The following is a 14,218-nucleotide window of genomic DNA, read 5'->3' as shown; positions in this document are numbered from 1 at the left end:
CCCTGAGCCACCACTGCTTTGAGAAAAATATATAATGAATATGTACTTAATGAATAAAAATGAACTCGATGTAACGAATACTTTCCTTTTTTTGAAGTAGTTAAATTTATTGGTCTTTTAACCTCTTTAGCTAAAGGAAAAATTCTTTTATTTATTTATCAATGTTCCGAACATCTTCAATTTGCAATTTTAAAAAATAGTTAATCCTCAATGATGCCATTCGCTCTGCAGAAATTTATTATAGAAAGTTACTTATGAGAAAAAATTCATAAACGGCCAACACTTTACTTCTTCTATATTTGTATGACTATCTTGAAGTAGGTTGTTGTATAAGATAGGTGCAGAAATTTTTATTTTTAGCAACTGGTATTACGAATTACAGCCTATTGAACTAACAAAATGTTTGGAGCCTGGGAATTCCGTTAAATCGGGCTTTTGAATTGTATGATTTTTTGCTAAGAAAAATTGAATGAAAAAAAAATATCAGGAAAAAATCAAACACAACGAAATTTCGCAACAAATCTTGAAAAATATTTATTATTTCTTCGAAATAGTATTTATTGTATCCGTAAATGAATAGTTCGAGTTATAACCAGTCTGATTTCTACTGTTGCGAGTTTTCAAATTTTTTTGTTCGTAGTAAAATCTGTAAATCCTTTTAAATTAGTAAAATAAATATTATTTTACGTGCTCAAAGTACGTTTTGAATAATTTATTTAAAAAATGTCCAAAGGATATCAGACTATTTAATGAAAATTAAGTTATTCAGAATAATTGTATAATTTACTCTTGATAAATCAGAACTCTTTTGTTTCGTGGAGCCAAAAACGTTTTAGCTCAATTTTTGATCTTCTATAAGGTAAGAACTGATCAGTTTTCATCTTATGATAATTTGATAAATTATTTATTTTTTCTGGTTATTCGTGTAATTTCATAATAATATAAGAATTTAATTACTGTATTCATTCATCTTCCTTTTTTATTCCATTCAGTCAACCTTCTTTCGATAAAAAAAGTTTGCGAAGTACATTAATTAAAATTAATTTTTAAAATTGAATAAATTTTTTTCGTGTTACAATCATTTTACAGCTTAATGTAATACTTTTATAAAGAGTAAGAAACAACGAGTTTTTTTTTTTTAAACTAAAAAGTGCTACATTTAAAATTTTACACGTATTTGATGTAATTTTACAATAAACTATTACGAATTTTTTTTTAGGCGGTTCTAAAAATAAATTTTTTTTTTGAGAATATAAACTAGTAAGTATTATTTCTTTCGAATTTAATCAATGGTATCACGTGAGTTGTGGGGGCTTAGGGGATAGAGCACTTGCCTCCGGATAAGGTTAATCGGTTCCTCCATGAAGGCAAATTAATTCCAATACTTGATCCAGAAGTTCCCTTGTCTTCAGGATTGGGTTCAAAATTACAAGGCTATGAAGTTAAACATTAGTAGCGGTAAACCCGAAATTAGGTCGGATATTCAACAAAGGTTATAAAAGAAAGCACTGTCAGTCTCATTCTGTCCTAAAAACTTTTAATATGAAAATAAAACTTACACGTGATGTTCATGATACTGCATTGCATGCTTCATTATTTTTCTTATAATTATATCCTTAGTGGTAGACTGATCATGGGTCAAAATCTCTTTGCCAACTGGCTAATCTTGGGACGTGTTCGTGGTTTTCCTCTCCATGTAACTCAAGTGCGGGTTAGTTCCATCAAAAAGTCCTCCACGAAGGCAAATTTAACCCAATGCTTGATTTAGGAACTTCAACGTCTTCTGGATTGGGTTCAAAATTACAGGGCTGCAAATTACTAGGCTCAAGGGAGAGAGCGCTCGTCTCGCAATGAGGTAAGTCAAGTTCGAATCACAACGTTGACTGGTCGATACGAGTTCTGCCCCCGGCTCGCACTACTCACAGTGCTGAAATAAAATATTCTCAGTAGTAGACTGGTCATGGGTTAAAATCCTCTCGTCACTTGACTAACCGTGGGAGGTTTTCGAGTTTGTCCTCTCCATGTAGAATTTATTGCTGGGTAGTTTCATTAAAAAAGTTCTCCACGATGGCCGGTTTGTCCCAATGCTTGATTTAGGAGCTGCCTTGTCTTCTGGATTGGGTTCAAAAGAACTATGTTACAGAATTGAACATTGATAGGTTTTAACTCAGACGTGAGTCGGCTGTTCAGCACCGGTTATTAAATAAAATAAAATTGAGATAGATTTTATACTTTTTCGTTAGTTTTTGCGTTATAAGATCACTAACAATCGTTAGCGGCGAAAAGTTTCTAAAACAGTAATGACCGCATTTACCATTTTCTTCTTTTAAATAGAGTTATATTATTGAAGAATAGCGACTTGGGCATTAGAAAGCTAATGTAAACTGTAAAGATCTAGTTATAAAATTATGAGTTATAAAATAATAACGTATTTTATAACTAGTTTTTTCTTTTTAGGAATCCTAGTTCTTTAGGTGTACCACAGAAGGACCTTTTTAAGGAGTGGAACTGCATTGAGTTGCGAAATATATATTCTAAGATATCGGCTGGTTTTTAGTAAGACATTGAAGAGTGTGTTACTTAGGAATTATTTAACGATGAGAATTATTATTAATACTATTTGTAAGTATAACAAATTGTTTCAATGATATCTGTAATATTTTTGTTTTATAGAAATAATGTGGCTACTAAGTAAATATAACAAATATACATATATATATATACCGAAGAGCCATTACACTATGACCACCCTCCATCTATAACAATGGGCTCGCCCAGGTTTTCATGGTTTCTCGCCCAGGAACAATGTTTTCATGGGGCACATTAGGACCCATAATCCTCATAGAACAATCCCTGAAAGTTACTTAAACATAGTTGCAGACCAGGTTCACCCATTCATGGCAACAGTTTTTCCTACGGGGGATGGTGTTTACCAACAGGATAATGCACCATGTCATAAGGATCGAATCGTCATGGATTGGTTCGAGGGACATTCCAGTGACTTTCAAGTCATGTCTTGGCCCCCAAATTCACTTGACCTTAATCCAATAGAATATTTGTAGTCCTACTTGGAAAACCAAATTCGTGCTACCACGCTACCCCCTCGCGATGTGAGGGAATTGCAGGACCAGTTGATGAGCGCTTGGTACCAGATACCTCAGACTACCTATCAGCACCTTGTGGAATCAATGCCACGGTGGGTGATAGCAGTTTTGAGGGCTTAAGGTGGTCCTTCGTGTTATTAGCAGGGTGGTCATAATGTAATGGCTCGTCGGTGTATATTCTTTTATTGTTGAAATATTTTTTCTTTGTATAGTTCGAGACATTCAGTTATAAAAATTTCTTTTCCAGGTTTTGTTCTTTTTGTCTCTGTAACTTCGGCTAAAATTGCTAACAATGGGGCAAATGAAGTATTAATTAGAACAGTGAGATTCATTCCACCAATTAAAACTGTAACTGGGATTGAAGGTAACAATATTTCTTTTATAATTTACCTACTGATGAAGAATTAAATGAATAATGTATCAGTGATTTTAAAACGGTCTATACAACATTTCTCTGGAAAAAAACGTGTTCGAAAAAAATTTGTATAATTTACAATAGTGTTAGTATTAAGTATTTTTTGAGTAATAGGTCAAGAATTAGTTCTTGTTGAGTAATGATAGTACTTTATACTTGTTATATTGGAGTACAAATTAGTTCGGTCAGTTTTCTTGCGATCAAAAATGCATTTATTGCAGAACAAAATGAATGGACAGATTAGTCAAAGTATTGTTCATCACTGGCTACTACTTTTTCCCACCTCTCAGGCAATTTTCGAATTCCATATCGAAGAAATGTCTCGTCTTTTGAGGTGATACAAGTTAGGAGCCAGTTTTCGATTTCTGCGAAAGAAGTGAACTGGTGACCTGCTAAATCATGCTTTATACGTAGGAACAACCAGTAATCAGAAGGAGCAATGTCCAGCGAATACAGTGGGTGCGGTAAAATATCCCACTTGAGCGTTTCCAAATAATTTTTTACGACATCTTGCCGACCGTTATTAAGCAGAATAACTTTGTCATGTCTTTGCTCGCATTCTGGCCGTTTTTCTCGTAATGCACGGCTCAAACGAATCAATTGTTGCCTATAACGATCACCCATGGAATCACCAGGTTGTAGCAGCTCATAGTATACAACACTATTCACCATTCCTGAAACGTCGAAATCATTCCCTACATGATTTATCAATTGGAGCATTGTCACCATAAATTTCTACAAGCAATCGATGCGCTCCAGTTGCACTTTTCTTCCAATTTAAGCAGAAACATAAAACCTCCCTTAAATGGTGCTTAGTTACCACAAAATTTGACATATTCAACAAAGTAAAAAACGGTTTTTGTAAGAAACTCAAAGCGATATAAACTGAATATTATTGACAGATGTTTAACCTCTCTGAAACCACCGAAACCAGCTATCTCTATGAAACATTCATAACAGCAGAGCCATCTCTTAAAAACGGACCGAACTAATTTGCACTCCCAATATAATAAGTACAGTATTAATTTAGTAATATTTAGTATTTGTTGAATTACGTTAGTATTTGCTGAATAACGTTAGTATTTGTTGAATAATATTAATGTTTAAGTGTTTGTAGAACAATATAAGTAACTAGTATTTGNGGTTTTTGTATGAAACTCAAAGCGATATAAACTGAATATTATTGACAGATGTTTAACCTCTCTGAAACCACCGAAACCAGCTATCTCTATGAAACATTCAAACCATCTCTTAAAAACGGACCGAACTAATTTGCACTCCCAATATAATAAGTATTAGTATTAATTTAGTAATATTTAGTATTTGTTGAATTACGTTAGTATTTGTTGAATAACGTTAGTATTTGTTGAATAAAATTAATGTTTAAGTGTTTGTGGAACAATATAAGTAACTAGTATTTGTTTAGTATTATTAATAAATAGTACTTTTTTAGTAATATTTATAAATAGTATTTGTTGGATAATGAACTATTTTTACTTATATTACTACTTTAGTAATTTTAGTATTTGTTGAGCATTATTAACTTTTGGCTTCTGAGTAGTTAACATTTGTTGAATTATATTTGTAATTAGTATTAGTATATATAAAACAATATTAGTGATTATATATTATAAGTATAATTATAATGATTTTTGTTACAAACTGTTATTTAAAATTCGTTGAATGTAATATCTATTGAGTATTATTTGTAATTAGGTATTTAGTTTATGCTCTATGATTAGATTAATTTTCTATTACTTTTTTACTTATTATACTTCAAGTGGCTTAGATTTAAATAATTACGGGTTCCACGTTCCCTAGGTGCTTGAATTGTCTTTCAATCTTTTTCTTGCTCACCTCTTTTTTTATTTTGATTTCATGTATATCTTTTTTTTCATGTTATCTTATTTTATTGTGTTGTTATTTTTCATTTTTTCCCCCTTCAGATACCAGTTTCAATTTTTTTTCTTCATTTTGTGTCATCGTGAGTTTTCTCGATTTCAATTTGCGCAGCACAACCGCATCTGACTTTTGTGTCATCAAACATACAAACATCCTTCGCCTAGTTAGTTCAGAGTTGAAAATGCCTAACATGCTAACATAATGTGTAAAATGTTTTCCTATTTGGAAAAAAAGCTAAGCGTTTAATTCAAATGTTACAAAATTATGTGAATTTATAATTTCTGAGAGGAAACAAAATCTTGAACACTATTATAGTTGCAACAACGAGGCATATTCTTTCATTATTTACAAAGTACTATTGAGACATACTTAAAAGTATTTTATTTTATTTTATAACCGTCGTTGAACAGCAGACTTAATTTTGAGTTTGCGACTACTAATGTAATATGGTGCCACTGAAAGAGTGGCCAACAAATCTGCCCTACTGATACCTGAATGACGAGTGTCAATCGGGTGGGCATTGAAAAAAAAACCACTAATGTTCAACTCCGTAGCTTTGAAACCAATCCAGAAGACGAGNAATGATTTTTGTTACAAACTGTTATTTAAAATTCGTTGAATGTAATATCTATTGAGTATTATTTGTAATTAGGTATTTAGTTTATGCTCTATGATTAGATTAATTTTCTATTACTTTTTTACTTATTATACTTCAAGTGGCTTAGATTTAAATAATTACTGGTTCCACGTTCCCTAGGTGCTTGAATGGTCTTTCAATCTTTTTCTTGCTCACCTCTTTTTTTATTTTGATTTCATGTATATCTTTTTTTTAAATGATATCTTATTTTATGTTGGTGTTGTAATTTTTCATTTCTTCCCCTTCAGACACTAGTTTAAATTCTTTTTTCATTTTGTGTCCTCGTGAGTTTTCTCGATTTTAATTTGCGCAGCACAGCGGCATCTGGCCTTTGTGACATCAAACTTACAAACATCTTTCGCCTAGTTATTTCAGTGTTGAAAATGCTTAATATGCTAACATGATGTAGAAGAAAAGCTAAGCGTTTAATACAGATGTTACAAAATTATGCGAATTTAAATTTCTGAGAAAAAACAAAATCTTGAACACTATTATAGTTTCAACGACGATAAACTTCTTTCGTTACTTACAAAGTACTATTAAGACACACTTAAGAGTATTTTATTTTATTTTATAACTGCCGTTGAACAGCAGACTTAATTTTGGGTTTACGACTACTAATGTAATATGGTGCCACTGAAAGCGTGACCAACAAATCTGCCCTACTGATACCTGAATGACAAGTGTCAATAGAAAGGGCATTGAAAAAAAAAACTACTAAAGTTCAACTCCGTAGCTTTGAACCCAATACAGAAGACAAGGCAACTCGTTAAGTATTGAGAGATATTTACCTTCGTGAAGGATTTTTTGATTGAACTAACCCCCAATATAATAATCGACTAGCCATCGCTAGGATTTGAATACGGTTCACTTCATTGGAAGGCGAATGTTCTATCCCCTGAGCCACCACGACCCACTAAGAATGATTTGCCTTCGTGCTATTTTTTTCAAAATTAATAATAATAATAATAATAAACATAGCGTTAAACTGAGTGGCCAATTCTAATCAAAGTACTCGCAATTAGTAGGCACTCGTACGGAAGAGTGCCCAATTAAAATGAAAACGTGTTAATTCCTGTAGATTTGGTTTACCATTTTTTTTATTGTTTACAACAATTTACAGTACAAAGGGCGCGGATTTTGGAGAGGATTTTGGGACAACCTTTACAAATCCAAAAATTTTCAATTGATTCTTTTTAATGCTTATTGCAGAATTTTAATTCATTTTTTTGTATGTTTAAAGGAAGGTAAAGATAAATGAGCATTTATATGGTAGAAAACTTAAATTTTAATGAGATATTCTACGTAGGAAACAAGACTGTTGTGAAAGTGGAAGAGACTTCCGTTCCACGTTTTGGTCGTTCACTGAGGAATTGGAAGGTTCTATCCCACGAGCCACTACGACTCAAGAGAAGTCAAGAGAGAGAACAGAAGAATTGTCGATATCCGAAATTGACGGATGATTCAGATATATTCTGTAAAATCTACCCATCTCAAATGTAAGTCTTTATAACTCCTATTTTGCCTAGGTTATCCAGTGTTTTTATTCAATTTTACATCAGATATGTTTAAAGAAAATTATCTTGTGTTTATTTTCATGTAACGCTAATTGTAGAATATTTAACGTATTTAAACTACTATTTTTTATTCTTTTGTGTGAAAAATTAGCTTACAGTAGTATAACAATTATTATTAAAAAAATAACGAACCATAAACCAGCAGTACTTTAGATTCCAATACACACTCACACACAATTCAGAACATAATCATTAATTTACTTCAAGGCTTTTATGCATCGTCTCTCGTGTATGTGGATATTTGGAACGGTAAATTTAGGCTAAACTATGTAAATGTAAGTTAGCTTCAAATTGGGGAAAAAATCTATTTTTTGTTATTTTTGATGTGTTAAATTTCAGACAAAATACGACATCATTATTTTTGTATAAAAATCTGAATTTCCAAAAAAAAAAAAAAAAAAAAAAAAAAAAAANAAAAAAAAAAAATTATATATATATTTTGAGCGCAAGGGGAGAAAAGAACAAAGCGTTTCCAGTTCAATAAACCCATCTTGTAAAGATCACTTTAACAGTATACAAATTAAATGCATTTTGTACGAAGTCTAACTCCTCATGAGAGACTTCAGCAAAATATTCCTTGAACTCATTTTCCAAAAATGCAGTGAGGTCTGAAAAAGCTAACATAATCTGACAGGCCTCATTTTCTTTCTTGGAACTAGAATGATTAGGATAATACCTACCCCAGCCCTAGTATGGGACACCTGTGTTAGTAGATTTCATTTAAATGTTATATATCTTTATAGAATATGTAACCAGACTTGCATGTTCGGCTACACTCTTCCAAAAGGCCCTACACGGATTTTGAAATGTTCTTTCGAGGATGATCGATGGAAGCCGGTGAGGAAATTTGAAAGTTGCAAACGTAAGTAAAAACACAGCGTGTTCGAAAAGTACGGGAAAAGTCAAATATCTCGAGAATAACGCACCAGATGAAAATTCCAAAAATACTCGTCTGAATTATTTTCAAAAGATGCATTTGATGATAATAAAACTTTACTGCTTCCTGAGGCAGGGCAAACGATCATGGGTCCAGGCCGAAATTGGAAAATGGGGATCATTTTTAAAGGTCATGTTTCAAAACATCAAACATATTAATTAATATTTTTTCAATCTAAAATACAATTCTCGAGATATGTCCATAAACAATTCGTACTCTGTTTAATATTATGTTGACAGCGCCATCTGTGAACCAAAATACAAAAATTATAGCTAACTTGGAGTATTTTTTCCCCTGCATAATCCAAATCTACAATAAAAAATAAGGGTTTCTGTTGTTTAAACTAACTTTCAAGCTTGATTGAGGCAGAGTTTGATCTAAATAGAATGCATCTTTTGAGAACCTTTCACACATGCAATTTTAAATTTTAAATTCAAGCGTATTTCGAGAGATTGTTGACTGCTACCATACTTTTCAGACATCCTGTTTATGTAGAATTTATTCCATCTGATATTCTATAACCATTACTCCTCCCTCGTTGAATAATTATTCTGATTCAGCCTATATTTAATTGTTCGTCTCTAAAATCTTGCAATTGCATCTTGGTCCATCGGTAAATGTTAATCTGGGATCTCGAGCCAATTTCGAGCTCTACTGGTGTTTGGTGTAAGAAAGATAACATCATTTATATTATTGTAGATTTCCAAACATATTTGAATTACGATCAAACTTTAAAAGCAAATATTGATCTAACTTTTTATAGCCATACTGTACATTATCAGAGTTTGTTTTGAATGATACAATGTTATAAAAATATTGCTCGTTATAATATCAGATTGATACTGCAATTCATAACATGGCTCCAGTTTGATTAATTGATGTATTTATGTAAATAAACCTTAATAAAAAGAAATGTTGAAACTCATATAAAGTAACTAGATAGAGGCAATGAATTTTGAATTTTTCTTTAATTTTTTTAAAAAGAGCAAAGCAATTTATTATTATTTACTAGAAAAAGAATGAACTGACAGGAAATATTTCGGTTTTTTGGAATCTCGTGATCTATATCAATGGTAATAAAAGCCATTTATATTAAACTCACAAAAGAAATAAAAAGGACAAAATATATAAAGTTGAATAGACAAAAATACAATGCATACAAATACAATGCAAGTGGCTAACAGGTATGCCATGTGTAAAAATTTGCAGGCACTTCATTTTGTGAGACATACAGGGAGAAAAATTAAGTTAAAAGGGATTCTCAGTATCGTTATTCGCAATTAAGAATTCCTTTAATTTTTGTTTTAATGAGCCTATGTTCGGTACTTTTGGCAAATCGGTAGGAAAGTTATAAAAGAATTCTGAAGCTATATAGCTGAAGTTCTTGCATAATATGTTTTTGTAAGGTATCGGTATGTGATACCTTACGAAAGTACCGAACATAGGCTCATTAAAAGTTATATCAAGGATATAAGTTTTAATGAGCCTATGTTCGGTACTTCTGGCAAATTGGCAGGAAAGTTATGGAAGAATTCTTTAGCTACATAGCTGAAGTTTTTGCAAAATATGTTTTTGTGAGGTATCGGCATTTTATATATTTCGTAAGGTTTTCTTTGGTTAATATTTTCGCGTTTTTTTTCACTCTTTAAATGCGCGTATGGGATGAAAGAAGTTCTCGCCAATTTAGAAGACTGTTTCCTTAAATATAGCATTTTTTTATGATCGCGAGCTCGATAACTACATATTAAAAGTTAACAGCTTAGACATTGCTAATGGAGTCGTTGCTAACGTTGTCTAAAGTTTCTCCGATAGTCTTATATAATTATTGGGTCAGTCCCCTGACCCGGAGCTTTTGGAGCGTTCTCCAAAAGCTCCCATTTCCATCAGTTCTAAGACAAACTGATAAGCTTTATTGGTTTTCATCGTAAGAGAAGAGTGAAGAAGTTCTTATCTTCCCTTTTTGTTATGAAAAAACGATTTTTTTTTTGTAGGAATAAAATGTTTTGAAAACAAACTTTTCATTTTAATACAATATATTTTCTAAAAATATACTGACAATTTTTTGTCCCTTTACATTAAAATAAAAATTTACATTTTGAAATGGAGAATTTGTTTGGCGCTTTAAACGGTACAATGAAACCATCTTCAGTCGAAATATTCTCTCAGTTTGTTAAAATTATTCTTTATTTTTAATTTTATTATTCTTTAAGATTTAAACTTTTTTTTATTGTAATTGAATTCTCTGAAAGAAATATTCAAAATTAAGAAAAAAATTATAATTAAATAAAGAAAAATGACTTCACGTAAAATTTATGAGTTCAAAAATCCAACTGTAAAATGATTAACAACCCTTAACCATAAACTTCTCAAAAGTTTCAGAAATTTGGAGCGAGTTTCAAAAGCTCCATGCAGGGAAGCATGAACATTGATTAATGAATGAAAAACTCAATTTGCCACCATGTTGTTAAATATTGTAATTACTTTATGAATAGTACCTGCGCTTTTGTTATGTAAACTTTATTTTGAAACTTATATTATTATGGTAACGAATTTTTCAAGTAAATCGGACGAATATTGAATACACACTTCTTTTCTTCTCTTTTTTGCTATATTCTTAAATACAGTTCAAAATAGTTTAGAATAATGTAAAAATATACAACTAGCAAAGTAAAAAAATAAAAAAGCGAAACATCCTGAGTAAATTTTAATCTAATGATTCGGCTCACTAAGATGCCATCTTAGTATTCGAATCTTTAATTTAAAATTGTTTATAAATAAGTGCAGACGATTTGAAAATGGAAATGATATGAATTGGGATCCAAAAGCATTCTTTCGCTTTATAAACACTTCGAGTTGATTAAAATAGAACAATTTTTGTGACATGTATATTTATTTCGTTCGTCAGCATTTGTAGATTGTACAGTTTCCTTGGGACCAGGAGGTAAAATGCTTTGCCGATCTCATTATATGGATCACGGTCCAATCTGTGAGATATCGTGCAAGCACTATGAAGATAAACCTGCTATTGCCGCCAAAGAGTATCGATGTGACATAGATGGGAAGTGGCATCCTAAGTTACCTTTCTGTGCATCTCCTGGAACAGGTATGTTAATAATAAATACAGAGTGATCAGTAAGGTATTTAATCCATCTCGCTATGTATAAAAGCAAAAATTTTTTTGTGCCCATATTTAAGGTAATTAGCATATTTGTTTGGTTTAAAATCTTAGCATTTGTATTTTATTTTATAAACGTCGTTGAACAGCCGACTGAATTTTCAGTTTACGGCTATCAATGTTCAACTCCGTATCCTTGTAATTTTGAACCCAATCCAGAAGGCAACGGAACTCCTGGATAAAGTATTGGGAGAAATTTTACCTTCGTGGAAGACTTTTGATGGAAATAACCAGCATTTGAGTTACATGGAGAGGAAAACCACGAAAATCTCCCACGGTTAGACTGACGGCAAGGGGACTCTAACCCATGATCCGTTTACCACTGAGGATATTTTACGTCAGCTCTACGGTCGATGCAAGCCGGGTGCGGAATTCGAATCAACCAGCCATTGCCGGGATTCGAGCCCGGTTCGTCTCATTCGGAGGCGAGCGCTCTATCCCCTGAGCCATCACGGCTCTAGATTTGTATTGTACTGAACAATTTAATAACGAATTCGGTACTTTGGATTATTCCGACGACCCTCTCGAAAATGTGCAAATCCTTTGGCGCCATCATAATAAAAACCAATTTCCAAAATAAACATTATAAGCACATTAAATGTATCAAATAATAATGATAATAATAAATGAATAAGAACAAAAAAAATTAAGTGTAAAAATAAGTAATAAAAAGAACCAAAACGAAGAAAAAACCTCTATTTTTTTTTATAATTACACATTGCATTATTCTTGAATCTAACCATATATGTTATTATAAATCATTTCGGCGGCCAAAAATTCTTGATAGCTTTTAAAGCGACAACGTCAACAAACAAACAAGTCATAATCCTTCTGCAGTCACAGCCACATAAATTCGTTTAAATCCAAGTGTTTTCGGGTAGCTATTTCAACACGCTAAGGAAAACTAACTCTTGTAGTCAAGGATTATACATAGTAAATATTATAAAATTATCGGATATTCGCGCAGCAGCTACCCTTTAGGCGATAATATCGGGTTTAGCGAAAATGGTCGACAACATAATCCCAAAGTGCCAGAAATTCACACTATAGTACCCATTTTTGCCAATTCTGAAAAATCTGTAATAAAAGAAAATTCAATCCACTCTCCATTGAACAATATGTGTTTGTACTTACATATTGTCTTGATTTTTAACTGTACGATTTATAATCTCTAAATGCTTGAAATTACACTTATTAAAAGAGGCGGATCAGCTAGTCGCCGGAGGGGCGGACACCGGTGTCCTATCTGAGTCAAAAGAACATTAGAATGAATGGTACTCAGTGCGGATGTTACGTCCGTACGAATGTAAAATTAACATTACGTCTATTAAATAGCAAATGAGACTATGTATTGGTCATTGTAATAGAAAGGTCGCAGTGAGGGGGATCGAACTTAAGAGCGTAAACTGCATTAAGGATGTATAATAAATTAAAAATATATATGGGTATACAAGGCTGTAACATCTTGTATAACTATACATATTTTTCAAATTAGTTTATAATCAAAATATAGGTTGGATAATTTTTCAATAACTACGAATGTGCACATTAAAAATAATTTTGATTTATCACTACACACTGTATGTTCCATACTGTATTAAGGGTGTATAATAAATTAAAAATATATATGGGTATACAAGGTTTAATGTAAACAAAAAAAATTATTTACACTAAGGTGCCAAATTTACATTTGAGAAAAAACATAAACCTGATCAAACTCTGACAATCGAATGTCAAAGTATAATTATTCTCTGCTCTGACTAGTCAGAAGGTTTGTTTTATCATCACTTAAATATTAATTTTCGACAACTATTATGCATAGCATTTTTTACTTTTCTCCTAGTAAATATTCTAAAAATATATATGAAATGAGCTCATTATTGCTTATAGAACTACCCTGTTTTATGAAACTACAAAGTATTAAATTAATTCAAAATATCTACTCATTTTTTTCAGATCTCAACCTGGTGCCCCGTCCTGAAGATTAAAATTTTATACACAAGTTTGAATATATGCTAAGAGGCGCCAAAGCCAATTTTTTTGTGAAACGTAGAATTAGTTAAATAAAAATATTTCAAAGCTTTTTTGTGTGTGTTTCTCTATCTTCTCAGGTTCAATAATCCGAACATTTTGTAAAAACAATTATTAACTTATATTAAACATTTATTAACTTAAAGAACAAATTTTTAACTTGAAGGTTAAGAACAACCAACACATTCTAAATTTCAATTGAACTCATCACTTTGTTAGTTACAATAGATTTTGTACAATTAATTATTTCAATTGTATTTTTTTAAAATTAAACTAGAAGCAGCAAACTTCTATCGAATGCTAATAAAATTATAACTAAATTATTAAATCTTAACGGCTACCGTTGTTTTCGGTGTTCAGCGTAACGTTAACTTGTTGTTTCTAATGCCACTTGCCAATGACAGCAAGCCTGGCAGATGAAACCAAGTGCATTTAAGGCA

At 31.7% G+C, this 14,218-nt stretch overlaps 1 protein-coding gene across 1 annotated transcript; it reads left to right on the top strand.

The window, feature by feature from the left end:
* The first annotated feature begins 611 nt into the window (after positions 1–611).
* On the top strand, positions 612–13,830 carry LOC107440392 (uncharacterized). The gene is made up of 7 exons (XM_016053301.3): positions 612–859; positions 2,458–2,622; positions 3,352–3,468; positions 7,368–7,557; positions 8,379–8,497; positions 11,478–11,675; positions 13,704–13,830. The coding sequence occupies exons 2-7, from the start codon at positions 2,598–2,600 to the stop codon at positions 13,733–13,735; spliced, it is 681 nt and encodes a 226-aa protein (XP_015908787.2). The 5' UTR covers positions 612–859; positions 2,458–2,597; the 3' UTR covers positions 13,736–13,830.
* The last annotated feature ends 388 nt before the right edge of the window (positions 13,831–14,218 follow it).

The sequence above is a fragment of the Parasteatoda tepidariorum genome, chromosome 4 (genome assembly GCF_043381705.1).
Source record: "Parasteatoda tepidariorum isolate YZ-2023 chromosome 4, CAS_Ptep_4.0, whole genome shotgun sequence".
NCBI classification, from domain to species: domain Eukaryota; kingdom Metazoa; phylum Arthropoda; class Arachnida; order Araneae; family Theridiidae; genus Parasteatoda; species Parasteatoda tepidariorum.
The sequence above is the reverse complement of the archived record's forward strand: the minus strand, read 5'-3'. Positions and strand labels throughout refer to the sequence as shown.

Bases quoted from the DNA above. Each gene is read 5' to 3' on its own strand.
- LOC107440392 (XM_016053301.3), top strand. From the start codon at position 2,598: ATGAGAATTATTATTAATACTATTT. The intron at 3,469-7,367 runs GTAACAATATTT...TATTCTACGTAG, and splicing joins AACTGTAACTGGGATTGAAG to GAAACAAGACTGTTGTGAAA. The intron at 11,676-13,703 runs GTATGTTAATAA...CATTTTTTTCAG, and splicing joins CTGTGCATCTCCTGGAACAG to ATCTCAACCTGGTGCCCCGT.